At 34.4% G+C, this 26,766-nt stretch overlaps 1 protein-coding gene across 1 annotated transcript in view; it reads left to right on the top strand.

The window, feature by feature from the left end:
* Positions 1-26,766, top strand: part of USH2A (usherin) — an 843,890-nt gene that overhangs the window by 109,794 nt on the left and 707,330 nt on the right. The window contains exons 6-9 of the mRNA XM_031015607.3: positions 22,080-22,143; positions 24,131-24,425; positions 25,378-25,562; positions 26,035-26,256. Of these exons, the coding sequence (XP_030871467.3) occupies positions 22,080-22,143; positions 24,131-24,425; positions 25,378-25,562; positions 26,035-26,256 (766 nt within the window). The remainder of the gene's footprint in view (positions 1-22,079; positions 22,144-24,130; positions 24,426-25,377; positions 25,563-26,034; positions 26,257-26,766) is intronic.

Raw genomic sequence — 26,766 nt, 5'->3', positions numbered from 1 at the left:
GTGGGTTGTTCGTTAGTTTTCCCTGAAAGGGGTGGGCAATTCCCAGAATTGAGGATCCCTCCCTGTTTTAGACCATATATGGTAACTTCCTGATGTTGACATGGCATTTGTAAACTGTCATGGTACTGATGGGAGAGTATCAGTGAGGACAACCAGAGGTCACTCTTATTGCCATATTGGTTTTCGTGGGTTTTAGCTGGCTTCTTTACTGCAATCTGTTTTATCAGCAAGGTCTTTATGACCTGTGTCTTGTGCCAACCTCCTATCTCATCCTGTGACTTAGGATGACTTACCCTCTTGAGAATGCAGCCCAGTAGGCCTCAGCCTTATTTTACGGAGCCCCTATTCAAGATGGAGTTGCTCTGGTTCAAAAGCCCCTGACAATTCCCCCCTCCCTTTTAAAAGAAAGCTCTTAATCTTAAGAGTTGTAGAGGGATGAAGATCCATCTTCTCTAACTTCTTCAGGCTGAATAGGGGTGATGATATTCCTGCCTAACAATTAGGGTCTCTTGTCTTTGGGATAGAGAGGAACTCAATCAGAAAATGTTGGTATGTCAAGGTCCATTCAGAATACTTGAGTTCTGACAAAAGTTGATACCTGGAAGATTAATAAGTATTTAATTTAAGAAAACATTCGGTAAGCTTATCCTACACAAAGAGTATAACAGCAATACATTCCACAGCAGTAAAGCAAAATAAATAAAATTATCACAACTAAACTAAATTAGAAGACTTTCCATGAATTGGGCAATTGTTGGAACCAAGCTGATATGTGGTTGCTAGTAAATCCCAGTATGTGCCCAGAATTAGAATATTGATCCAGATTTTGACATTGCCCATTCATTTTGTTTTTTTTTTTGAATAGTAGTCAGAGATCACTTGGTGGTACACCGAAATAAGCAGAGTCTGTCTAAATTACAGAAAAAAAACCTGAAACACAACTAATGAGACTAGAATCTAATAACAGGTGTACCATAGTTTTTGAAGCAATTCTTTTTCTTTTCAGTCTCTCATTTTTACTAAAGACAAATTATAATAGAATCGATTTGTGTGCAAAAATGAGCTTTAGTCTTATACTTGGCCTGATTACTTGTATAAAATGCTAAAAAATAACTATTTTTCACATAGGATTTTAAAATTGGCTTTGATGGAACTTTGTTCCATAAAAAGGAATCTCAGATAAGACCTTTTTAAAGCTGAGCCCAGCCCTGGGTTTGTACAATCAAATACCTATGAGTTGGGTTAATTCCTTTACTCTTGAGGTCCTAAGATGTCTTCGGGCTCCTGAGTCTATCAGAAAGTGACATTCTTTACTTACCACAGGTCAGGAACCCTGTACAGGGCATGTGTAAACAAAGAATGTGACCAGTTTTCCCAAGGGGTTTTTATTGGCTTTATAAGTCAAGATTGATTCCTTAAAGGAAAGCACACCATTCCAGTGAAAGTCTTGGTAAAATAACAAATTTTTCCAATTGTGTCCTGTTACAAAATAAAACAGATGCTTATTGCACTTATGCAAATATCTATTGTCATAAGTTAAGAATACTTACAAATAGTTTCTAAATTCTGAAGAAATTAGGTAGAATCAAATATGCCCCAAATTTTGTTCACAGGAGTAAAATTTACTCAATTGTTAAAAAGCTGTAAATAGCTTAAAAGAAAAGTTGCCTTGGCTCTGATAGCAAAACAAAGGATCAGCAACATTTTAAGCAAAAAGTTTTAAAAGATTACTTCAGCTATCTATTATTCAGCCCATGCAGTTCACTCCTGTTCAGCTTGATATTCATGAACATTTCAGCTCTCCATCAGTACTGAAAGTTTTATCCTCTCTTCTAATGTCACAATCTTCAAAGTTATTAGAAACGTGCATTCAAGAGCACCTGTCAAAATCCTATAGCTGACTCTAAACTTACTTTTTAAAGAGGATTAAAACAGGTAAACAACTTTCTATGGATGACAAAAGGTTTTAGAACGGCATATATTAAAGCCACAATTGATAAAGAAATTTTGGTTAGTTCTGTGGCATACAATGATTTTACTGACAATTATAACTATTACTGATAATGTACACTAAGTCATATCAGAATTACAGGACTTTCCCATAATTTTGGAACACAAACCAATAACATATTTATACAAATACAGTCCAAAGAAAGCAAAGACCATTTCATATTTTTCTATGCTTCCTGTATGGTATTTATACCGAATAACCTGAATATGCCATTTTGGACTTTAGGCCACCTAATAGCTAAGAGATTAATTCGGTCAGAAGAAGACACACTTTGTAATTTTATTTTGGAAAGCTTGTCAAATATTAAAGGTTTAAAACACTGGATATCACAAAATATAATTCCAGGTCATCATAAGTCATTCATTAGGCCAAAATAATAACTCAAAAATATTTAAAGGGGAAAAACCTTTACTCATTAATAAAGGGAAAACGTATATCTCCAAACCATCTGTCTCTTTTCTTTCCTTTCCTATATAAAATTTCTTTTTTAAAAACAACCTCTTTGCATAGTTGGGAATATGGCTAATTCCACATGTCCCCAGGCCTTATCTAGAATCTAAAGTCTCCAAAGTAGGTAAATTGAACAATTTTCAAAAGTCAAAGAAGCAGTTTCTGACCTTAAAGCATTTAGTAAACTTAATATGTGACCTGCCTAACTTAGACCAAATGTCTTTATCAATAATTTTAAAGCTGTTTTTATTTCCCAAACATTCCTAAAGTCACATGAACTAAAAGTGATTACACTTTTTACTTTTCTGACAAAATATTTGATTTAGACACTTATTATTTTTAAGCCAATTAATCAAAGCTCTTTTATATCACATATGCAGCACATATAAATACACAGACAGAAAAAGATCCAGTAAGATTTTTCATTTTTCGGTTTCTTAACTGGATTACTGGCTTCAGGGTGGAGCCTTAGAGGAACAGAGCCAGGCATGCGTGAAATTTCTAAAGCCTAATAAGAAGGCACAGCTGGAAGGCAAACTAGATCTTCAGGAATTAAGGGTTCCATTTTAATACCAGATTCTGGATCCCAAAAAGAGGGAATTAGCCCATCTCCCATGGGAGTCTTACCTCTCAGTGGGGAGTGGGGGCATTTCCATAACTTCTAAGTGACCAAGAGCATGCTTCTCTGATCCAAATGTGCAAAGAGCCAAGTATTCCATAACTGCCATTAGCCATTCTCAAAAGTGTATTTCCTACCTAGTTATTGCACACCAAAGCTCTTTCCTAATGTAAAGTGATTTCTGATACCCCTAAAAGTAAAAAACATCAGATAACACAATGCGAAACACAAGACAGCCTTAGATTTTGAGAGGGATCTATCCATTTCCAATTCCTGGGGTTTCATGAGGAAAACAGATGTTTTTTCTCAAAATGGGGTCTGTGGTGCTCCTTTTTTTCCCAAGGAGTCCCAGCCTGTTAGAACTTAAATGTCTGCTTTTAATTAAGCTGACTTTTAATGGTACTGCTGTTTTTAAAAAGTCCTTTTAAATTTCTTATTACCTGACTTTAGCCAGGCGAAACTGTCAATAATTCTGGCTTTTGAACTTTATCAAAGGTAACCTCCCAGGTGTTCAGAGAAAGGAAAATTCAAGACAGACCACTGAGGGGAAGAGAATCAACAAATGTTCATGCGCATATCAAACCAGAAAGGACTCATTCCCTAAGCTGGGAATTGAACCCTGAACCTGGGTCACCATTGTGAAAAGAAAGCCTTAGCTACTGAGCTACTCACTGGGCAGTTTCCATTGCTCTTCCCAGAAGGAGTCTAGAGCAGCAGATTTTGAGCTTGCAACGGTTTTAAATGCTCAAGATAATTTTGAAGAGCTAACTATGACATGAACCCCCAAATTCCTGTTTTCTGGATGGTAGAGACCTAGAGAAAGTACCGCCATGTGGTCACAAGGTCAAGCTCCCAAGGACATAACTAGCCAGTTTGCTGGGCCGTCTTGAACAGTAGGCTTATGGGGTCCTAAGCTTGTGTTCTATCCTAAGGTACCCCTCTTTCTAACAGAAATATACAGGAAGACAAATTCACAGTGCAAAGTACAACAGATTCACTGCAGCTTAAAACTAGCCTCACAAATCCTTTTTCACATTAATCAGAACTTTACAGAGGAGATAAACAGTGATTTTTACCATTCTTTCAACTAGTTTGCACAGAGAGAAAGAGAGAGGACAGAAGTCTCACTGGTAAGAAATTCTTACCCTTTTGCTGGCATGCCAGGCTTCTGGGTTCCCTTTCCCTGAGCAGTCCTAGTGACCCAGCTTGCTGCACCATAGCCCTGGGGGCCAAGCTGCAACACAAAGGAAAATTGTCTTTTTTTCTGTCCTGGCCAGAGCAAAATATATGTGACATAGACATTAGCCACTCTGCTCAGCACCCAATATCAAACTAACAAGGCTCAAATTTGCCCCTGGTTGGACCCTGTCATCATTAATCCAACTTCTGACCAGAAGTTTCAACATGTGGTCTCTGGGCAAGATGGTCACCCTAAGTAAGAGAAAAGGTAAGAAAGGGAAAGGAGAGAAAGAAAGAAAAGCATTGGCTGCATACGGCAGGGTGGGGAAGGCAAAATACTCAGGGATACCAGAGAAAGACCCTCCCATTGCTCAAAAGTTCAGGCTGCCGCTTGAAGGGATCTGTCATGAAGGGATCTTTTCCAGTAGTCCCATTAGCTCTCAAACATCCCCCTTTTGGGAGGAAAAAGCTCCCCAAGTCCCACAGTCACGTGCATGCCTAATTATGTCACCCACAGCCATCAGCAAAGAGGACAAGGCAGATTAACCCAACGAGAATAGCAGTTAATATCTCGTATTGCCAAACCCATTATTAGCTGAGAGGGACTTTACTGAGAGGGGCCTGAAACCCCCTAAATCTTAGGAAGGACTCTAACCTTCTTAAGTTGGGCCTTGAATCCATGTTCTGTCAAGTGTCCTTGTCTTTTACTAAGAGGGGCCTTTAACCGCCTCTGTCTTAAGAGAGACTCTAACGCCCCTAAATTAGGCCTCTAACCCATTTCCATCCTTTACCAGAGCAAATGTACCCCACTTACCCAGAGTCAGCCAATAAGTGCTGAAGTCTATTTCCTTTGGGTCAGGGGAGTCTCCTCAGTGTTGTCCCTTCCATGGTTCACCAGAAAGATGTTACCAGAAAGAGGTCCAGATCCAGACTCCAAGAGATACATTAAAACAAAGCAAGTTTTCCTTTTGAACTTGTCAAAAATTCCATCTTGTAAAGGATATTAAATGTTGCTTTAAGCTGAACCTTGAGCAAATTAGGTGGTTTGTGTGACCATACATGTATGTGGTGGCTTCTTGTTTGCAACTTCAAGGAACAAGTATTAATAGTTCAGTGTATGATGTTGATTTGAGTTGAGCATTTGCACAGTTTGGATAATCTTAAATTTTGACAGACACTAGCTGTAGAGACTCTTTCTGTTACTAAATCCTTTTGTTTTGAAGCTATTGCCATTCGTCTTTCTCTTGTCCTTTATATTTTTTGTCTGTTTCTTTAAGCTTTTATTGGAAATGTGCATAAGTAAAGAACTACTTGTGTTACTTGCCAAGCAATGCACATTTCATAGTTTTAAATCTGTAATCAGCAATAAAAATCCTAAAATATGTATCTAAGAACATCTTAAAAAAATTCTTTCTCACTCAAGAAAGAATTCAAGGTGAGTCCATAGAGTAAAGTGAAAGCAAGTTTATTAAGAAAGGAAAGGAATAAAGAATGGCTACTCCGTGTAGAGCAGCACCCCCAATGTCTAAAAATCTTAACAATGATAATAAAAGCAGAAAACATGTGGTAATTTTTTGGCATAAAACCCTTACTGTAATGAGCATTAAAAACAAATAAACTGCTTTGGTTCTTCATTCTAGAGACATCATATTTAAAAACTTAGATTTTATTATTTGATTTTCATTTTCTTACAAAATAAAATATTCTTAGTGTCACACTAAACAGAGATCAGATAATTAACCTGACCCCGTGATGCATAATTTTAATTTTAATTTCAATTTGAGTTCTTAATAGAAATAATGAAAGGCTGTTACCATATTTTGGTTGAATGGACACAGATCTATTTTTTTATGGTACCACATTGAGAATTTGTTTTTTTACATATATAAATCTATTAATGGTATTGTCAAAATACTGTCTTTTTTTTTTTTTTAAGATGTGGTCTTGCTTTGTCGTCCAGGCTGGAGTGCAGTGGCATGATCATATCCTAGTGCAGCCTCAAGTAATCCTCCTGCCATAGCCTCCTGCATAGCTGGGAGTACAGGTGCACACCACCATGCCTGGCTAATTTTTTTTTTTTTGTAGAGATGGTTCTTACTATGTTGTCCAGTCCAGTTTGAAGCAATCCTCCTACCTCAGCCACCCAAAGCATAGGCATGAACCATCAAGCCCAGCTAGTCTTTTAAGCTTTATTGTTTTGAAAATAATGAGGATTATTACTTTGATATCATATTAGAATTTTTTCTAAAAATTTAACAAGAAATTATCTTTAGTTCTGTATAATCTGTGGGCAGCTATATCTATTTATAAGCATCTATGCCAATTATTACTTTACTTCTAGTTGTAATTTAAATTTTTTTTAGTTTTCAAGGACACAGCTAGTCTTAATAACTTGATTTGTTTTTATTTCCATTTATTGAGTTTAGCATTTATAATAACTTAAAAAAAATTTTTATTTCACTTTAAGTTCTGGGATACTTGTGCATAACGTGAAAGTTTGTTACATAGGTATATGCGTGCCATGGTGGTTTGCTACACCTATCAACCTGTCATCTAGGTTTTACGCCCCACATGCATTAACTGTTTGTCCTGATGCTCTCTCTCCCCTCCCCACGCCTGACAGGCCCTGGTGTGTATTGTTCCCCTCCCTTCGTCCATGTGTTCTCATTGTTCAGCTCCCATTTATGAGTGAGAACATGTGGTGTTTGGTTTTCTGTTTCTGTGTTAGTTTGCTAAGGATGATGGCTTCCAGCTTCATCAGAGTTTCTGCAAAGACATGATCTTATTCCTTTTTATGGCTGCATAGTTTTCCATGGTGTATATATATCACATTCTCTTTATCCAGTCTATCATTGATGAGAATTTGGGTTGGTTCCATGTCTTTGCTATTGTAAATAGTGCTGCAGTAAACATACGTGTGCATGTATCTTTCTAGTAGAATAATTTATATTCCTTTGGGTATATGCCCAGTAATGGGATTGCTGGGTCAAATAGTATTTCTGGTTCTGGGTCTTTGGGGAATCACCACACTGTTTTCCATAATGGTTCAACTAATTTACATTCCCACCAACAGTGTAAAAGTGTTCCTATTTCTCCACCGTCTCACTAGCATGTTGTTTCTTGACTTTTTAATAATCGCCACTCTGACTGAAATGAGATAGTATCTCATGGTTTTGATTTGCATTTCTCTAATGATCAGTGATGTTAAGCTTTTTAAAAATGTTTGTTGACTGCATTAATGTCTTCTTTTGAGAAGTGTCTGTTCATATCCTTTGCCCACTTTTTGATGGGGTTGTTTGTTTTTTTCTTGTACAATTGTTTAAGTTCCTTGTAGATTCTGGATATTAGACCTTTGTCAGGTGGATGGGTTGTGAAAATTTTCTCCCATTCTGTAGGTTGCCTGCTCACCCTGATGATAGTTTCTTCTGTTGTACAAAAGCTCTTTAGTTTAATTAGATCCCATTTGGCAATTTTTGCTTTTGTTGCAATTGCTTTTGGCATTTTTGACATGAAATCTTTGCCTATGCCTATGTCCTGAATGGTATTGCCTAGGTTTTCTTCTAGGGTTTTAATGATTTTGGGTTTTGCAATTAAGTCTTTAATCCATCTTGAGTCAATTTTTGTGTAAGGTGTAAGGAAAGGTTCCAGTTTCAGTATTCTGCATAAGGCTAGCCAGTTTTCCCAGCACCGTTTATAAAATAGGAAATCTTTTCCCCATTGCTTGTTTTTGTACAGCTTGTCAAAGATCAGATGGTTGTAGAAGTGTGGTGTTATTTCTGAGGTCTCTGACCTGTTCCATTGGTCTATATGTCTGTTTTGGTACCAGTACCATGCTGTTTTGGTTACTGTAGACTTGTAGTATAGTTTGAAGACAGGTAGCATGATGCCTCCAGCTACGTTCTTTTTGCTTAGGATTGTCTTGGCTATATGGACTCTTTGTTATTTCCATATGAAATTTAAATTAGTTTTTTCTAATTCTGTGAAGAAAGTCAATGGTAGTTTGATGGGAATAGGACTGAATCTATAAATTACTTCGGGGGATGTGGCCATTTTCATGTTATTGATTCTTCCTATCCATGACGATGGAATGTTTTTCCATTTGTTTATTTCCTCTCTTATTTCCTTGAGCAGTGGTTTGTAGTTCTCCTTGAGGAGCTCCTTCACATCCCTTGTTAGCTGTATTCCTAGGTATTTTACTCTCTTTGTAGCAATTGTGAATGGGAGTTCATTCATGATTTGGCTCTCTGCTTGTCTATTTTTGGTGTATAGAAATGCTTGTGATCTTTGCACATTGATTTTGTATCCTGAGACTTTGCTGAAGTTGTTTATCAGCTTAAGGAATTTTGCAGATGAAACAATGGCGTTTTCTAAATATAGAATCATGTCGCCTGCAAACAGAGACAATTTGACTTCCTCTCTTCCTGTTTGAATACCCTTTATTTCTTTCTCTTGCCTGATTGCCCTGGCCAGAACTTCCAATACTATCTTGAATAGGAATGATGAAAGAAGGGATCCTTGTCTTGTGCCAGTTTTCAAAGGGAATGCTTCCAGCTTTTGCCCATTCAGTATAATATTGGCTGTGGGTTTGTCATAAATAGCTCTTATTATTTTGAGATGTGTTCCATCAATACCTAGTTTATTGAGAGTTTTAACAAGAAGGGGTGTTGAATTTTATTGAAGCCCTTTTCTACATCTATTGAGATGATCACGTGATTTTGTCATTGGTTCTGTTTATGTGATGGATTACGTTTATTGATTGTGTATGTTGAACCACCCTTGCATCCCAGGGATGAAGCCAGCTTGGTCGTGGTGGATAAGGATATGCTGCTGGATTTGGTTTGTCAGTATTTTATCGAGGATTTTTGCATTAGTGTTCATCAGGGATGTTGGCCTGAAGTTCTCTTTTCTTTTTTTTTTTTTTTTTTTGTCATGTCTCTGCCAGGTTTTTGGTATCAGGATGATGTTGGCCTCATAAAATGAGTTAGGGAGGAATTCCTCGTTTTCAATTGTTTGGAATAGTTTCAAAAGGAATGGTACCAGCTCGTCTTTGTACCTCTGGTAGAATTCAGCTGTGAATCTGTCTAGTCCTGTGCTTTTTTTGGTTGGTAGGCTATTAATTACTGCCTCAATTTCAGAACTCATTATTCGTCTATTCAGGGATTCAACTTTTCCTGGTTTAGCCTTGGGAGGGTTTATGTGTCCAGGAATTTATCCATTTCTTCTAGATTTTCTAGTTTATTTGTGTAGAGGTATTTATACTATTCTCTGATGGTAGTTTGTATTTCTGTGGGGTCAGTGGTGTTATCCCCTTTGTCATTTTTTATGTGTCTATTTGATTCTTCTCTCTTTTCTTCTTTATTAGTCTAGCTAGCAGTCTATTTTGTTTGTTTGTTTGTTTGTTTGTTTGTTTTCAAAAAAAAACCAGCTCCTGGATTCATTGATTTTTTGAAGGGTTTTTCGTGTCTCTCTCTCCTTCAGTTCTGCTCTGATCTTAGTTGTTTCTTGTCTTTTCCTAGATTTTTTTATTTGTTTGCTCTTGCTTTTCTAGTTCTTTTAATTGTGACACTAGAGTGTCAATTCGAGATCTTTCTAGCTTTCTGATGTGGGCATTTAGTGCTATAAATTTCCCTCTTAACACTGCCTTAGCTGTGTTCCAGAGATTCTGGTATGTTGTTTCTTTGTTCTCATTAGTTTCAAAGAACTTCTTGATGTCTGCTTTAATTTCATTATTTACCCAGGAGTCGTTCAGGAGTAGGTTGTTCAATTTCCATGTAGTTGTGTGGTTTTGAGTGAGTTTTTTAATCTTAATTCTAATTTGATTGCATTGTGGTCTGAGAAACTGTTATGATTTCAGTTCTTTTGCATTTGCTGAGGAGTGTTTACTAATAACTTTTTAAAATATCAGTGATTTTTCCAGGTAATAGACATTTATGGCTTTGAAATTTCAAAGTATGTTTAAACAAAAAAATTCATCAACAACCTCCTCCCACATTCTGCATTTACATTTATCATTATCATATGTGTTCTTATACTTTTATTATTAGATTGAAAAATATACAATTGCCATTCTTATAGATTAAAAATGGTCAAACATTGGCTATTTCAAATAGTTCAATATGTAAGTATCTCAAAATAATATAATACATGCTGTTATCTTTATGTTGTTAGTATTTATGTAAGTGCTCATATATATATATATGCACATATATAAAAATACATAGTATATCTTCAACTTGCCTTTTTCATAAATAATTTTTCTGAGAATTACCCATTTTGATATTTTGTTCATTCATTTTTGTTTCTCTATTAGTATTCCACTTTATTAAAAAAAAGTATGGATTATGTATTTGTTTCCATGTGGAGAGTTAGCTTTTCTCTTTATATAATTTATAGAAGATTGCAATTAATATTTTGTATGTCTCCTTGTGTGCCTTTGTGAGAATTTGCACAGAAAAAGCACAGCGAAAGGTATCGTAGGCTTCTTAAGTATTCTTATCTTCCATTTTGATATATCGCCAAACTGTTATCTACAGTGGTTGAACCAATTTGCCTTCCTATGGCAACAGGTAAAATACCCATTTGCCTGTGTTATCAACATGTTTTGTTTTCCAACATTTTTGCCAAAATCATGAGTATAAAATACTCCCTTATTTTCGTTTTAATTTTAATTTCTTTAGTAACTATTAAAATATTGAAACATATGGCGTTTGAGTTTTCGCCTCTGTGAATTGCTTGTTCTGGTATATCTTTCATTAAATTTTCCATTGCATTTCCTTGTCAGTAAAAGTTACGCTTATAATCTGCATTTTACATGTTTTAATTATATTGATTGTAAAAATATTTCCTTCAGTGGTTTGACTTTTAAAATGTTTTGTATTTTTGGTCTGTCACACAAGAGTTTTAAATTTTAACATTGGCAAATATATCAGTTACTTTTTATGGTTCAGATAGTTTTATATCTTACTTAAGAATTTCTCTTTTATCCTGATATATATTGCCTTCTATTTTTTCTGAAATTAATTTTTGTATAATGTGTGAGGTAGAGATTTAATTTTAACTTATCTTTATTGGCACATTCTTGTCCCACTGATTTTTATTGAACACACATTATTTCCTCACTGATTTTTAAAGTCACCTCTACTGTATCTCAAGCTCCAATTTGATGGTAGTGTGTTTAACATCTTGTTTCAGAGGTCAATTTGATTAACTTCTTGCCAAAAGCTATAGCACTTGATTAACTTTTGATATCTTGCAGTGGATTCCTTCTTACCAGCCTTCTTCAGCTATTGTTAGGTCTTACTCTTCCAAATGAATTTTAGGATCAGTTTATATAAAAATGTTTATTGAGATTTTTTGTTGGAATTGAATTAAATTTATACAACAGCTTAGGGATAATTTATATTGTTATGCTGATTTTTTTCATTCATGATCATAGTATATCATTCTATTTATTTAGATCTTCTTTTATGTCTTTTAATAAATTTCTATAAATAAAATACTCATAACTTATAATAAAAGGGATAAATATAAAATTTATTCCTAGGTATCTCAAGGTTTTGGTGCTATTGTAAATAGTATCTTTTATTAAATTGCATTTTATATTTATTGCTGATATAAAGAAATATTATAAATTGTTATATATCATTCTTATTTCCAACACCATTTTGGAACACATTAATTCGAATATTTGACTATAGATTTATTTGAATTGTTGAGTTAGAAAACCATGTAATTTGCAAATAATATATTTATGTCATTCTAATTCTCATGGATTTTACTTCTTTTCTTTGTCTGATTGTGAGGTCTAGACATTCCTTTAACAATCTTGGAAAAAAAAGCAGTGAGAGCAAGCATCCTCAACTTGTCATTGCTTTAATGGAAATGGCTTTACATTTTTTCCTTTAAATAAGATGTTTGCCATATCACGTTAAAAACTTTCCCACCTATTCCTAATTGTTTAGGGTTTTCTACTTGTATATTATGTATTTTTCAAGACGTGGCAGATTTAATTTGTTGAGATATAATTTTCATGCCTATGCTACCAAGTGAGATTTGTCCTGTCGTTTTCCTTTCTCTTACTGGCCTTGAGAACATGTTTCAGCTCTCCCATTTATGACCTGTTTTACCTTGGGCAAATTTCTTAATATCTATATGCTTCAGTTTCCTCATCTTTAAAATTAGGATCAAAAGAATATCTTTCCATAGTGTTTTTATGAGGATTAAATAAAATAATATACATAAAGCACACAGAACAGGGCCTGCTACTCAGTATGCAATAGTTATTAGCTGTCATTGTCATCATTAATATTAAGATATTTTAAAACACTTTTCCCCTAAAATACATAGAGTACTTTGATGCATATCCTAAGATCTGTCTCTGGCTGCTATTTCTGGACATTTCTTTGTTGTAATATTTCTGGTAGCTCTTACTTGTGACTGTGAATTGTAGACATTTGATGCCCACAGACTATTCAGCTCTTTGAACTTGTACCTTGTTCCCAAGGAAATCTGAATCAATTCATCAGGGTCTTTCCTAAAGAAATTTGTCAAGGTTATCCAATCCAATGCCACGATTATATTTCTTCTTGTATGATTGTGTTTTTGTTGTTTGTCAAAGAAATTTTTGCCCAAGTCAAGGTCACAAAGAATTTTCCTGTAATTTTTTCTAGCTATATTATAGTTTTAGGTTAGTTCTATTATCCATATTGAGTTAAACTTTTACATAAGGTGCATGATATGTTTTTCAGGTGCTTTAAAAAACATAAGATATCCAATATTCCAGGACCGTTCTTGGAAAGGAGAGTATTCTTTTTCCATTTAATTTTCTTTGCCACTTAGTTAAACTACAGTGGACTGTGTATGATTTTATTATCAGCATTTTCATTGCTACTATAGTAAGTATGCAATTGATTTTCATATATTGATATTGCAACTTGCAACTTTGCTGAACTCATTTATAATTCCTAATAGATTTTAGTAGATTTCTTAGAGTTTTCTATGTACAAGAGATAGTTTTACTTCTGCTTTTTCAATATGGAAAGATTTATTTCTTCTGCTTGCCTATTTGCCCTGTCTGGTAACTACAGAAAAATGTTGACTAGAAGTGGCAAAAGTAGACATTGTTATCTTGTTCCTGACCTTAGGGAAAAAGCATTTTTTCACCACTAAATATGATGTTAGCTGTTGGTTTTTCACAGATACCCTTTATTAGATGAGGAAGTTGTTTTCTTTAATAGTTAGTTGCTTTTTAAAAATTTTATCATGAAGTGTTAACTTTGACTATGTAACTATTGAGATGATCATGTCGTTTTTGTCCTTTATTTTTCCAAGTTTGTGTATTACTTGATTACTTTTCGTACATTGAACCAGCCTTGCATCCTTGTGATAATTCCACTTGCACATGATGTATAATCCTTTTTGTTAGTACTGTATTTGGTTCACTGGAATTTTGTTGAAGACTTTTGCATCTGTATTCATAAGGCATATTGGCCTATAGTTTTCTTTTGATGTCTTTGATGTTTTTGGTATTAGGGTAATACTGGTTTCATAGAGTAATTTGGAGAGTGTTTCTTCCTCTTGTATTTTTTGGAAGGGCTCGTGAAGTAATGGTGCTACTTCTTCTTTAAATGTTTGGTAGAATTCGCCGATGAAAGCATCTGGTCCTAAGCTTTTCTTTGTGGAAATTTTTTAAAAATTACTAATTTGATCTCTTTTAGTGGTATAGATCTATTCAGATTGCTAATTTCTTCTTGAGTCAGTTTACATAGTTTGTGTGTTTCTTGGAATTTGTCTATTTTATCTAGGTTGTCTAATTTTTGGCATACAGTTGTTCATAGTATCCCTTATGATCCTTTTTTGTGTCTGCAAAGTCAGTTGTAATTTTCCTTCTTTAATTCCTGATTTTAATCATTAGAGTCATCTCTTTTCTTGGCTAGTCTAGTTGAATGTTTGTCAAATTTGTTAATAATTTCTAACAATCAACTTTTGTTGTTTTTCTTGTTGTTTTTCTATTCTCTATTTGTCTGCTCCAATCTTTATAATTTCCTTTCTTCTGCTAGCTTTAGGTTGAGTTTGTTTTTCTTTTTCTAGTTTCTTAAGGTAGAAGGTTAGGTTATTGATTTAATAAATTTCTCTTTAAATATAAGTGTTTACAGCTCTAAATATCACTTTAAACACTACTTAAATCCCATAAAGTGTGATATGTTGCATGTTCACTTCCATTAATCTCAAAGGATTTTTAAATCTTTTTGTAATTTCTTCTTTGATCATTAGTTATTAGGAATGGGTTAATTTTCACACATTTGTTAATTTTACAAATTTGCTTCTGTTATTGATTTCTAATTTTTTCTATTGTGATCCAAGAACATACTTTGCATGATCTCAGTTATTTTAAATTTATAGAGACTTGTTTTATGGCCTAACATATAATCTATCCTGGAGAATGTACCATATGCACTTGAGAAGAGTTTGTATTCTGTTGTTGTTGGGTGGAGTGTTCTGTTGGTGTCTGTTAAGTCTAATTGGTTTATAAAGTCGTTCAGGTCTTCCATTTCTGTTTATATTCTGTGTAGTTGCTCTCTCCATGATTGAAAGTAGGATATTGAGGTCTCCACTATTGTTGTTAAATGGTGAATTTTTCTCTTTAAATCTTTAAATTTGTCATTTTTACTGTTGTTAGACACATACATGATTATAATTGTTTTATTTTCCTGATGGATTGATACCTTAAAATATTCTTATCTCTACTAAAAATTTTGTCTAAAGTCTATTTTGTCTGATGTTAGCATAGGAGCTCAAGCTCTCTTTTGGTTATTGTTTACGTGGTGTATCTTTCTTTTCATTCTTGAACATTCAATCTATTTGTTTCCTCGAATGTAGAGTTTGTCTCTTGCAGGACTCCTATAGGGGGTCATGTTTGTTTGTTTTTCCATTTTGTAAATATCTACTTTTTGATTGAAGTGCTTAAGCCATTTACATTTAGCACAGTGACTGATAAGGTAGTTACAATGTCACTTTGCTGTTGGTTTTTTAAAATATGATTTATGTCTTCTAAATTTCTCTATTCTTCTTTCACTGTCTTCTTTGGGTTAAAAAGTTATCTTCTAGTGTATAATTTAATACCCTTGTCATTTATTCTACTATGTTTGTTGCCCAGGATGTTATCATTAACATCTTAATTCATAAAAATCTAATTCAAATTAATACCAACTTAATTTTAAGAGGATACAAAATTTTGCACCTATATAGTTTTTGTTCACTCTGCTTTCTTTTGTGCCGTTATTGTCTATGGAGATTTTTTACATTGGATGCCCATCAACACAGATATATAATTATTGCTTTATAAAGTCATCTTTTAAAACAAATGTGAGAGAGAAAAAGAATTACAGTAAAAATACATTTATAATCTTTTTAAATATTTACCTATTTAATTACCTTTACAGGTACTCTTTATTTCTTCATCCAGATTACATTGCTCTCTAATATCCTATCATATCAGCCAGAAGGACTTCTTTTGGTATTTCTTGTAGAGCAAGTCTGATAGTGATAAAACCTCTCAATGTTTCTTTATCTGGAAATGTCAATTTATCCTGCATTTTTGAAGGAGAGTTTTGCTAGAAAAAATAGTTTTTGGTGTACAGTTTTTTTTTAGGACTTTAAATATGTCATTCTTCTCCCTTCTGGATGCCATGGTTTCTTCACAAGAAATTTGTGGTTAATCTTATTGAAGATCCCATGTAGGAGATGGCCTTTTCTCACTTGCTGCTTTCAAGATTTACTCTTTGTCTTTGTCTTTCAACAGTTTGATTTTTAATGTTCCTAGGGTGTGGATCTATTTGAATTTATCCCACTTGCAGTTCATTCAGCTTCTTGGATGTGTAGATTAATAGTTTTCATCAAATTTCGGAAGTTTTTAGTAATTATTTCTCAAAATATTCTTTCAGTCCTTTTACCTCTTCTCTGAAACTCCCATTATGCCTATGCTGGTACTCTTGATGGTGTCCCACAGCTTTCTGGGGCTTTGTTAATTTCTCAACATTCTTTCTCTTTCTATTGCTCACACTGAATAATCGCAATTGACCTGTATTCAAGTTCACTAATTATGTCTTCTGATCATTTAGATCTGCTAGTGAGCTCCTCTAGTGAATTTTTCATTTGAAAGTTTTCTATTTTCTATTTATTTTTTCTTTTTTTGATGAAATGAGGTCTCACTACGTTTCCCAGGGTGGTCTCAAACTGCTGGGCTCGTGATCCTCCCACCTCAGCCTCCCAAAGTGCTGGGATTACAGGCATGAGCCACCATGCCTGGCTAAAAATTTTCTATTTCTTTTCTCATATTCTATATTTTCTAAAGCATCATTGTCATACTTTGCTTTAGTTCTTTGGACACTTTGTTTTGTTTTGTTTTTAGTTATTTGAACACATATAAAATAGTTGATTTAAAGTCTTTGTCTAGTAAGTTTAATGTATGAGCTTACAACTGACCCATTTCCATTGCCCATTTTTCTTCCCCTGTATATTGTTTGTAGGAGTTTCTTTGCATATGTCATATTCTTTGTTGAAAACCAGACATTTTAAACACATAGTGTAGCAAATCTGGAAATCAGATTCTTTCCCTTTCCAGAGTTGTTTTGTTGCTGCTCTTTGTCACTATTACTACTGTTTGCTTGTGTAGTGGCTTTCCTGAGCTAATTCTGTGAAGTCTGTTTCTTTGTCATATGTGATAAATGAAGTCATTGTTTGCTTATCTTAGTAGTCAGCCAATGATTGAACAGAGAATTTCTTAAATGCCTAGAACCAATACATTTCCCAGTCTCTGGTGAGAGATCTGTATGCATGTTGCAGAATGCCATCAACACTGAGGCAGTTTAACACTCTCCTTTAGTCCCTACTTCCTGCTTGTGCAGAGCCTCAAAGTCAAGCTGAGGTGAGACCTTAGGACTTTCTCAGGTCTTTCTTTAGCATGCGCATATACCTGAGCACATACTTAGCCTTTTGCATGTTCATAATCTTGTAGATTTGCAGGCATTTTTAAAGGATTTGCAAAGCCTTTATGGACATGATGTTTCACATCTTCTCCTTTTAAGTATTTTGGATTGTTTGTTGTTTCTTCTGACTGTTGTTACTGCCTGGGTCAACTGCAATGTTAAGCAGTTGCCACTGATTATTTTTTAGCAAATAATTGTTTTAAACAAACAGAGTAAATGCTGTTTCCAGTGGATGAACTCTGAGTCAATTCAAGCCTTACTAGTGGGGCTTTCCATGGTACTTCCAGGCAGATCGAATAATGACAATCATCTGAGGATAGAGCTTTGAAACAGCTCCACTCCCATTCTGATCCTCTAGCGGTAACTAGGCTGCTGGTTTTCACCCTGATTGCAAACTGTTCATTTTCAGGGCTTCCAGAGAGTGACAGAGAGGAGTATGGGAATAGGAAAGCTAAAATGCCATAGAACATGTTGTTCTTACCAATATTCAGTCATTTAAAAAATAAACACTCTCCACATTGTTGCAAGTCTTTGCTTTATTTCCAGAGTTCTCAATAAGTTGATGTGATATTCTTTGCCAGTGTTCCCATTGCTTTTATGGAAGACAGACTCTTCCATTGTTTTCACTCTGCCATTGCTGATGTCCTTTTATTCGTTTCCTCAATGTCTTATAGTTTTTACCTATATACATTGCCATGCTTTATTAGATTTATAACTAATATTTCACATTTTCAGTGCTAAGAAAATAGTATTTAAAAGTTTTAATTTCCATTGGTTGATCACTAGTATATAGAAATTAAATTATTACGCATTTAACTTCTATCAAACAAAATTAACTAATTCACTTGTTATTTCTAATAGCTTTTATGTACATTCATGGAAATTTTCTGAGTAGATAATTATGCTCTCTGCAAATGAGAGTTTATTTCTTTCCTTCTGATTGTTGTGACATTTGTTACTTAGCCTTATTGTCTGTTTTTACCCTGATTTATATGTTGGATTACTTAGTTTTCCCATTTGACTAATTTTGTTGTGCCACCCAGTTGTAATGCATAACAACTTCTTTCCAGTCATCACCTGTCTATTTTCTGACTAGACAACTATGAGGTCTTTCTTGTATGAGTCATGTCTATTTCCTTGATCAATTTATATAATTTAGACATATCTTTGCCATTTGAATATTTTTCAAAGAAGAATTTTTATGGAATGTTTATCCCAATGAATATCTGTTGTTAAAAAATTGGCAAGTAGCAAAGGAATAAGTAAAATTTATTTCTATGGCTGTCCTTGAAATATTTGATAGTATTCTCACCTCAAATCGTAATTCTTTTATTTGGGATGGATGATTCACATTAACTCTAGGTCTTTAGAAAACTTGCTGTAACTGTTTTTTAAGAAGAATTCCTTCAAATATGAATTCTTTAGCAATGGATATGATTGCAAACTCCAAAATTTAAAACTAAAATGGTTTTTAAAGGTTATAAAACCCAGCCCCTTTATTTTATAGATAATAAAATAGATTTCATTATCCCTCTGCAGCAAAGCTTCCCTTTAGCTATTATTAAAATACAGGGAGTGAATTCTAATTTATCAGCATTGAGAGGTATACCTCCACTTCTAATACCCTGGTCTGACTGCCAACATTTTTCACACATATGACTGTAATATCCTCCTAACTGGCCTCTTGGCTTCTACTCTTATCTTCCTATATTCTAGTCTCAGAACTTTTGAATAATCCTGAGATCACATCACTCCTCTTCTCAAAACCCTCCAATGGCTTCCCATTTTACTCAGACCAGAAATCAAATTTCTTACAGTAGGCTATAAGACTTTGTATATATAACAATTTGTACCTCCATCCTCCCCTCTCCCCCAGCCAGCTACTTGTCTGACCTAACCTTCTAATAACCTCCCCCCTTTTATTCTGCTCCAGGATGCTAGCTCCTTGCACCTCCTCTAACATGCCAAGCATACTGATTTAGAGGTCTATGTGCTTATTAATGCCTGCCTGGAACATTTTGCCCCTAGATATACTTGTGACTCATTCCCATTCCCCTGTCAATGCCACATTCTCAATGAGGCCTCTCTTGAACATAACATCCCCACTAAAATCTAGCCATGCTCTCCAACCTGCTCTAATCCTTCTGTTTTTCATAAAATGTATTGCATTCTAATATACTATATGAATTACTCATTCATTATGTTTATCTACGTGAATGCAAGCTCCATAAAAGCAAGGGTATTTTGTTGTTGTTGTTAACTGATTGTACCTTTGGCACTCGTGAAAGTGCCTGGCACATAATAGGCTTCCAATAAATATTTGTGAATGAATCAATACGTAAAAGAATGAAGCCACCCTGACATTTAAAGCCATGGTTCAGGTTTTAGCAACATCACAGTGTTCATCAGTTTTGCTGTCTTTCAGTTATGGTAAGTCTTTCAAAATTATGAATGGCTAGCCCCTGTTTGTTATGATCTGGGTTCTTTGAGATAAAACACTTCCCTAGAGGTTCTATATAAAACATTTTAGACAATATTTTATCCTGAGAAAGCAAATTGGATAACATGAAATGCAGGTAATTTCTTTTTTTCTGCTTGATATCTCATTATGTTGACAAAAATAGGAAATGAAGACTGTCAGTTTTCTAGGGCTGCCATGCAAAAGTACTGCAAACCGGGTGGCTTCTCCCAGAAAGAGAATGCCTAGGACTATAGTGGGACACAGAAAGTTCCCCACAAGGAGTATTTCAAAGCTGAGACATTAAGGGCTGTATGAGGCAGAAAAATTGGAAGCAGAGGCAAAATTGGAACCTTAGGGCTGAGAGAGCCTGAAGGTTGTGGAGCATTAAACATTCATGCTGTAGATTAGCAGTGTGGGGTGTAAAGGATGCTAGGAGAGGAAGAACTGAGCATGGTTAGGGATAGTTGAAGGTAAAGAAAAAACGGGACACAGGCCCAGCTTCCTTGACAACATTATCTCTTACCTCATAAATAAAATGTATGCTATGAGGAGTGACTTTCCTATTCGTCTTTCCTATTCCCCAAATAAAAGCATAGGCACACAATGGCTTTGCCGTATTTGCATGTATTCTTCTCATCTTTCTTCTAAGAAATGACATGTCCATCTTTCTACCATTCTCTCTTTGTTTAACTTTAGATCCTGGATCCAGGTCAATTGATCATAAATCATGTTGCCTGGATGGCCAATTAACTGAAAGAATATTTTACCATGTTTTCTTATTTCTCGTAACTAATTATAAATTTTAGAACAATTTGTGTTGGAAATCTTCTAAAGATTTCTGCAAAGTTTTAGTAGATTTTGTTTTGTCTTCATAACACCACTTGGAGGAATAATTCTTTGCACTTGTGCCAGCTGCCTGTTTTAGGACAGATAGAGTGGAGAAACTCTCCCTACGGGAAAGTCAGAGCAGGAGGCTGCCTAGAGCACATCTTCTTGTGGGCCTCAGCTCATGGGGTATGTGGAAGACTGAGACTAATGGGTAGAAAGAGATAGCCTGTAAATGTATTTTTCTTAGACTATATCAGCTGAGAATACACTAATGAAGAAATACTTTTATATATAATATTTTGGTTATTTTCTCAAATATATTATTTAATATAAATATAACATGTAAATATATGAATATACACAAATATATGCATACACACACTCACACACAGACACATACTCTTTTTAGGCTCCTAAGTCTCACACTTTGCTTGTGAGTTTCTTCCTGATTCTGAGATCACTATCTCAGACTACTTCGTGTGCTAATTCTCCTCTCCATGTTTTACTTATCAGCCATATCCTCACTCTGTCCCAGTTTCCTCCAAGCAACCACCAAGGAGCAGCAGAAAACATAAATCAAACATTCTTTAAAACTCTATCAAGACAGAGTGAAAACTGAATAGTTAAAAGAAAAAACACATTGGGAAAATGGTCATTTGATGATTAAAATTGCTCCAGTTTTATTTTTTTAGAACTACTGAAATAAACAATTATTGAAATAAATTTTGTTATTAAAAATATAACAAAAAACTTGGAGTCGGTAGTTTTTCTGCTTTATTCTGTCTCCACTCTCTTGGGCTTATTTGTCTTAGTAAGTTCTGAAAAAATATTTGCCAAACAAATAAAATAATACCATGTGGATTAAGGTTGATAGCTACATTTGCCTTGAAAGGTCACCTGATTCAAAGTAGATTGGTCTTTGAACCTGGTTTTCTTAGAAGATTTTCCCTGAGGCAATAAAATTCTGAGAGTGAACTATGGTACTATTGATATATGTGAATGACACAGAACCCACAAGTAGGAAGTCTTCGATGAGTCCTCATTTGGAGATTTTCTAGAACAGACATTAATTTAACTTTAGAGAGAACCCAAACAGATAGCCTGGAGCTTGGAGCTATAACAGGTGGGATGTGAGAGTGAGGAATCTTCCTTTTGGCATTGCAAATACTCTGGAAATTGCAATCAGAAGCAGATGACAATCAAATTTAGGGCTGATGAGATAATATATTTATGGAGTTATAAACTAGAGAGAAATTTGACTTGGGAAGGGACCTCTGGAGAAAGCCATGAGTTCGATCAGTAAGTAAGCTGGCCAAAGTATTCACTTTGACTTAAGTCCTACAATGTCCATGGAGATAACTATGATTATTTTTGTTGTTAATGTGGAATTAGCAAACTAGAGATTGATCAGTAAAAGTTTCAAAGGGCAGTGACATAAATATCTTTTTAACCTTAACATCTTCAAAGGAATATCACTTAAATACTTGTCAGGTATTGCTTGGTAAACAGAGACTTCTTATATTATGTACATGTGTGTATTTGCAGGTTTAGAGCAGTTTGTTGGAAGAATGCAAGATTTTCGATTATACCAAGTGGCACTTACAAACAGGTAAGCAGATGTTGCATTGTAAACCTCAAGAACCAAAAGGATAAATGCTGAATTCACTTAAATTAGAATACTATGTAGATAATACCATTTTTTATCTTTATAGCATTTGGCAAACTTCACCTAATTAATGTTTACGGTGTTTGCTTTGGCTTAGTCTATTGTTGTTATTCACTAGTGCTACTCTTGGGGAACTCCTTGTAATATGAAATTGATCACATTTTTCCTAAGGATATTCTGTAAGAAAACTTGATATTTGAACATTTTATAAAACTTGGGATACAATGCTTAAATTTTCTATATGAGGTAGTTTCTATTAACAATACTTGAGAAACTTCTACATCTGCCTTTTTTAAATTGGTTTGTTGACTTTATACCTACTAGAGAATGTAGAACAATAAACGTGATAAATTATTTTGATATATGGGAAATTCTCAAGAGACTGATCTATTAGACTTGGAGACAAGAAGAATGAGCATTTGAAGTATTGTGATATATTTTTCTATTTTCAGTGAACAAATAATTATATAGACTCAGGCTAGCTTTAATGACATTATTTCCTTATCTTGAGAGTAGATGGGAAATCTTTCTTAGGGCTTCTTAAAAGCACACAGAATTTTTAAAAATTTAAGTGCAATTCTGCTTAGGATGCCTTTGAACTTTCTTCTTCAGCTTATGATATCATGGTATAATAGTATGTTGTTGTATGGATGAGTTGATCTTATTTACTTCTATTAAAAATCAAAAAGAAGAATGTTCATTCATATTTCTTCAAGGCAGATATAAATTAGTGTGGTGGGTTTCCAAATGAGAAGACTAGCCCTTGTAAATTTAGAAGCATTGCTTTTGATGTGGTTCTTAGTCCATGGCAGATCATTAACAATATAAACATTCTTTCTTACCAGGCTATATAATCAAGGTATGCCTCAGTAAAGGGTGCCATGGCCCTGGAACACAGTGTTAGGTGTATTTACTGCCAAAAGCCTTGCTATATTTTAGATCACCTTTGTCTAAAATGCTGAAGGGCAACGTTGTAGTAATTCTTTGGGAATAAAGTTTTTCCTTGGGAGTGAAAGATTTTATACTGGATTCTATACTGGTGGCTTTTGGTCCCATTCAAAACTTGGTATCAGTTGAAAAGAATTGATGAGATTTAAAGAAGGTATGACTTCATGTGATTTAATGAATGGAAAAGCTGCCTGACTCCTTCACTGCTCCACTGGGGTCTGAGAGGAAAAGCCTGGTTTCTCTGGTAAGACCTTGATTACTAATTTTGGCCTACCTGAAATGTCTGGGAAGGTGCTATGTGGAAGAATGCCTATAAATAGAATGACTAATTCTGGTCTAGAACAAGTATATTGCCCTTAATGGAAAAATTAAATATATCTACCTGGAATTGGCATTCTTTGACTGTTGGCAGCCGCCATATGATCCGAAGCCAATGAAGCATTACAGGATGTCAGGATCTGTACTGATGAGTCACAGGAAACCATTGACAAATGGCCTTGGCCTCAGTCCTTCACTTAAAACAGAAGCAGATAAAATGATACTTGCTTTCGTACTTCTTTCCCATGGATGAACTGAAAACATTATCTATAACTCTCATTGTTTTCCATATATTATTGTTCACTCTCAGTAGTTAGTTTAGCATCCTAAGTAAATGTGATCATTTCTATATTATCACAAATAGACACAGTAAAATATTGTGGTATTTAAATAAGTATCTTAATAATCAGACAAGGGCTTATGCATGCTTCTTGATATAAATAAAAAGTTAATATTAAAATGTGTGGGTTTTGATATACATTTTATGATAATGAATTTATTTGGCCACAAATAAGTTTTATTTTATGTTTCATGCATAAAATTATTAAAGCTAAATGGATACTCATGAAAGCACTAAACGAGTGACATTCATTTGTAACAACTCCTAGAAGTTCTATTACTGTTAAGCTCTTTGTCCTTACAGTCTCCCTCTTGACTCCCACAGAGAGATTCTGGAAGTTTTCTCTGGAGATCTTCTCAGATTGCATGCCCAATCACATTGCCGTTGCCCTGGCAGCCACCCGCGGGTACACCCTTTGGCACAGCGGTACTGCATTCCTAATGATGCAGGAGACACAGCTGATAATAGAGTGTCACGGTTGAATCCTGAAGCCCATCCTCTCTCTTTTGTCAATGATAATGATGTTGGTACTTCATGGGTTTCAAATGTGTTTACAAACATTACACAGCTTAATCAAGGAGTGACTATTTCAGTTGATTTGGAAAATGGACAGTATCAGGTAATGAGAAACGATAAGGTGTACATTAATTTCCTGTGGTTATTGCAACAAATGCCCACAAACTTCATGTCTTAAAACAACAGAAATATATTCCCTAACAGTTCTGGAGACCAGAAATATGAAATCAACATGTTGGCAGGGCTACATTCCCTTAAAGGTTCCAGAGGAGGATCCCTCCTTGCCATTTGCAGCTCCTGGTGGCCCTTGGTGTTACTTGGCTTATGGCACCACAACTTCAATCTCTGCCTCCATTTTCACATGGTGTCCTTCCTTGTTTCTCTGTGAGCATCAATTATCCCTTTTATTTATCTTATATAAGGCCCACCCTATTAAACCCAGGATGATCTCATATTGACATCCTTAATTATACTGCAAAGACCCTATTTACAAATAAAGTCACATTTACAGGTTTGGACAGTAGTACTTGGACATATCTGTTTGGGAACACAATGCAACCCACCACAAGGTGAAAACTGAACTAGGCAATTGAACCTTGCCTCAATAAAGTAGTGTATTATAATGTATACAATAAAAATATCTAAAAGACAACATGTAGGGCCTTATGTTTGAGATTTGTATCAAAATGATATTTATGAAATGTTGAAAATAATTATTTTTATTAAGTAGCAAAAATTAATACAAACTAAGGTGCTTTTTCTAAATTAAGAAGTCTGTATATATGACATTTATTTCATAGAAGTAATGTTCTTTGTTTATGTCTTTATTTGCATGTTGATTTATAAAATCCTTGAGCAAATGAACAGATACACAATTATAGAACATGTTGCTTTTACCACAGGGCTATGAAGTTTCTGGATGTCTAATACATATTTGATAACTATAATTATGATGAAGTGAGCCAATATATTTGAATCTAATAATTCCATGGTTTGATATATACTGCTGGTTAAACTTAAAACTTTAATTACATTAATTAACTTTCCATTTTCAGGTGTTTTATATCATCATTCAGTTCTTTAGTCCGCAACCAACAGAAATAAGGATTCAAAGGAAGAAGGAAAATAGTTTAGGTTGGGAGGACTGGCAATATTTTGCCAGGAATTGTGGTGCTTTTGGAATGAAAAACAATGGAGATTTGGAAAAACCTGATTCTGTCAACTGTCTTCAGCTTTCCAAGTATGAATATTTTTAAACAATTAATTTAATAGACTGATTGGTTATTGATAACGTACAAGTATGCTAGCTCTCTAGGCTGGTGGAGACTTCCCTTCAGCACCAACTTCCTTGAGGCAGATTCTCCTAAGTCTTATCCCTAAATTGGGTTTAAAACTATGTTTAAAGTTCTTATAAAAAACATTAGAGTGACTCTTATTTCAATCTCACTAGTGTTTCACAATCTGATTTTCAGATTGTTTGGCAAGTTATCTATGTAAATAGAATTTTCATTATGTTTTCAAGGAAGTGTTTTAGTGTGGCTTTCTATGATAATCCTGTATTGTTTATATATGAAATATATGGAATATGCTTTTCCTAGAATGAATAATTTAAGCTTTTATTGATACTGTGTAGTAATTTCTCAACATTTTGATTTCTGTTTTGCCAAAAATGTGAATAGATTTTCATGACATCGAATTTCTTTCATTAACAGTTTTACTCCATATTCCCGTGGCAATGTCACATTTAGCATCCTGACACCTGGACCAAATTATCGTCCTGGATACAATGACTTCTATAATACCCCATCTCTTCAAGAGTTTGTAAAAGCCACGCAAATAAGGTTTCATTTTCATGGGCAGTACTATACAACTGAGACTGCTGTTAACCTCAGACACAGATATTATGCAGTGGATGAAATCACCATTAGTGGGAGGTATTATTATGAATTTTGTTTTCAACAAGGTTTTTGTCATACTTATTGTCTTAACAGCACATTAAGATGTCAGAGCAAGCCACATTTCAAGCTTTACATTTTGAAATGATTTCATACTCTAAGATTTTAGGGGAAGATCTGTATGTGAGTCTTTTCTCTATATAACATTGTTATATATATATATATATAATGTTATATATATAAAAGGTATTTTATAAATAAATAAATATATATATATATACACACACACACAGGAATTGATTTTCAAAAGCTGTTGCTTTTAGAAGCTGTGATACTCTGAATCTGACTTAGAAGTGATTTATCCAATATTTTACTTGATTTGTTCTGGAATATAATTTTCAAATATTCTCGAAAGCAAAGAGATGGAGCTGAATTTGGAGTTGTAACTATAGCACCAGAGAGTTTTTAAGTACAGATCTTGATCTACCTGAGTTCATAGTGCACAGTTCCATGGGAAATACTTGTTTTTGTTTAGTGGAAAGATCTGAT

Source organism: Gorilla gorilla, chromosome 1, assembly GCF_029281585.2.
Source record: "Gorilla gorilla gorilla isolate KB3781 chromosome 1, NHGRI_mGorGor1-v2.1_pri, whole genome shotgun sequence".
Lineage (NCBI taxonomy): Eukaryota > Metazoa > Chordata > Mammalia > Primates > Hominidae > Gorilla > Gorilla gorilla.
Note: the sequence above shows the minus strand (reverse complement) of the source record. Positions and strands in the feature narration are given on the sequence as shown.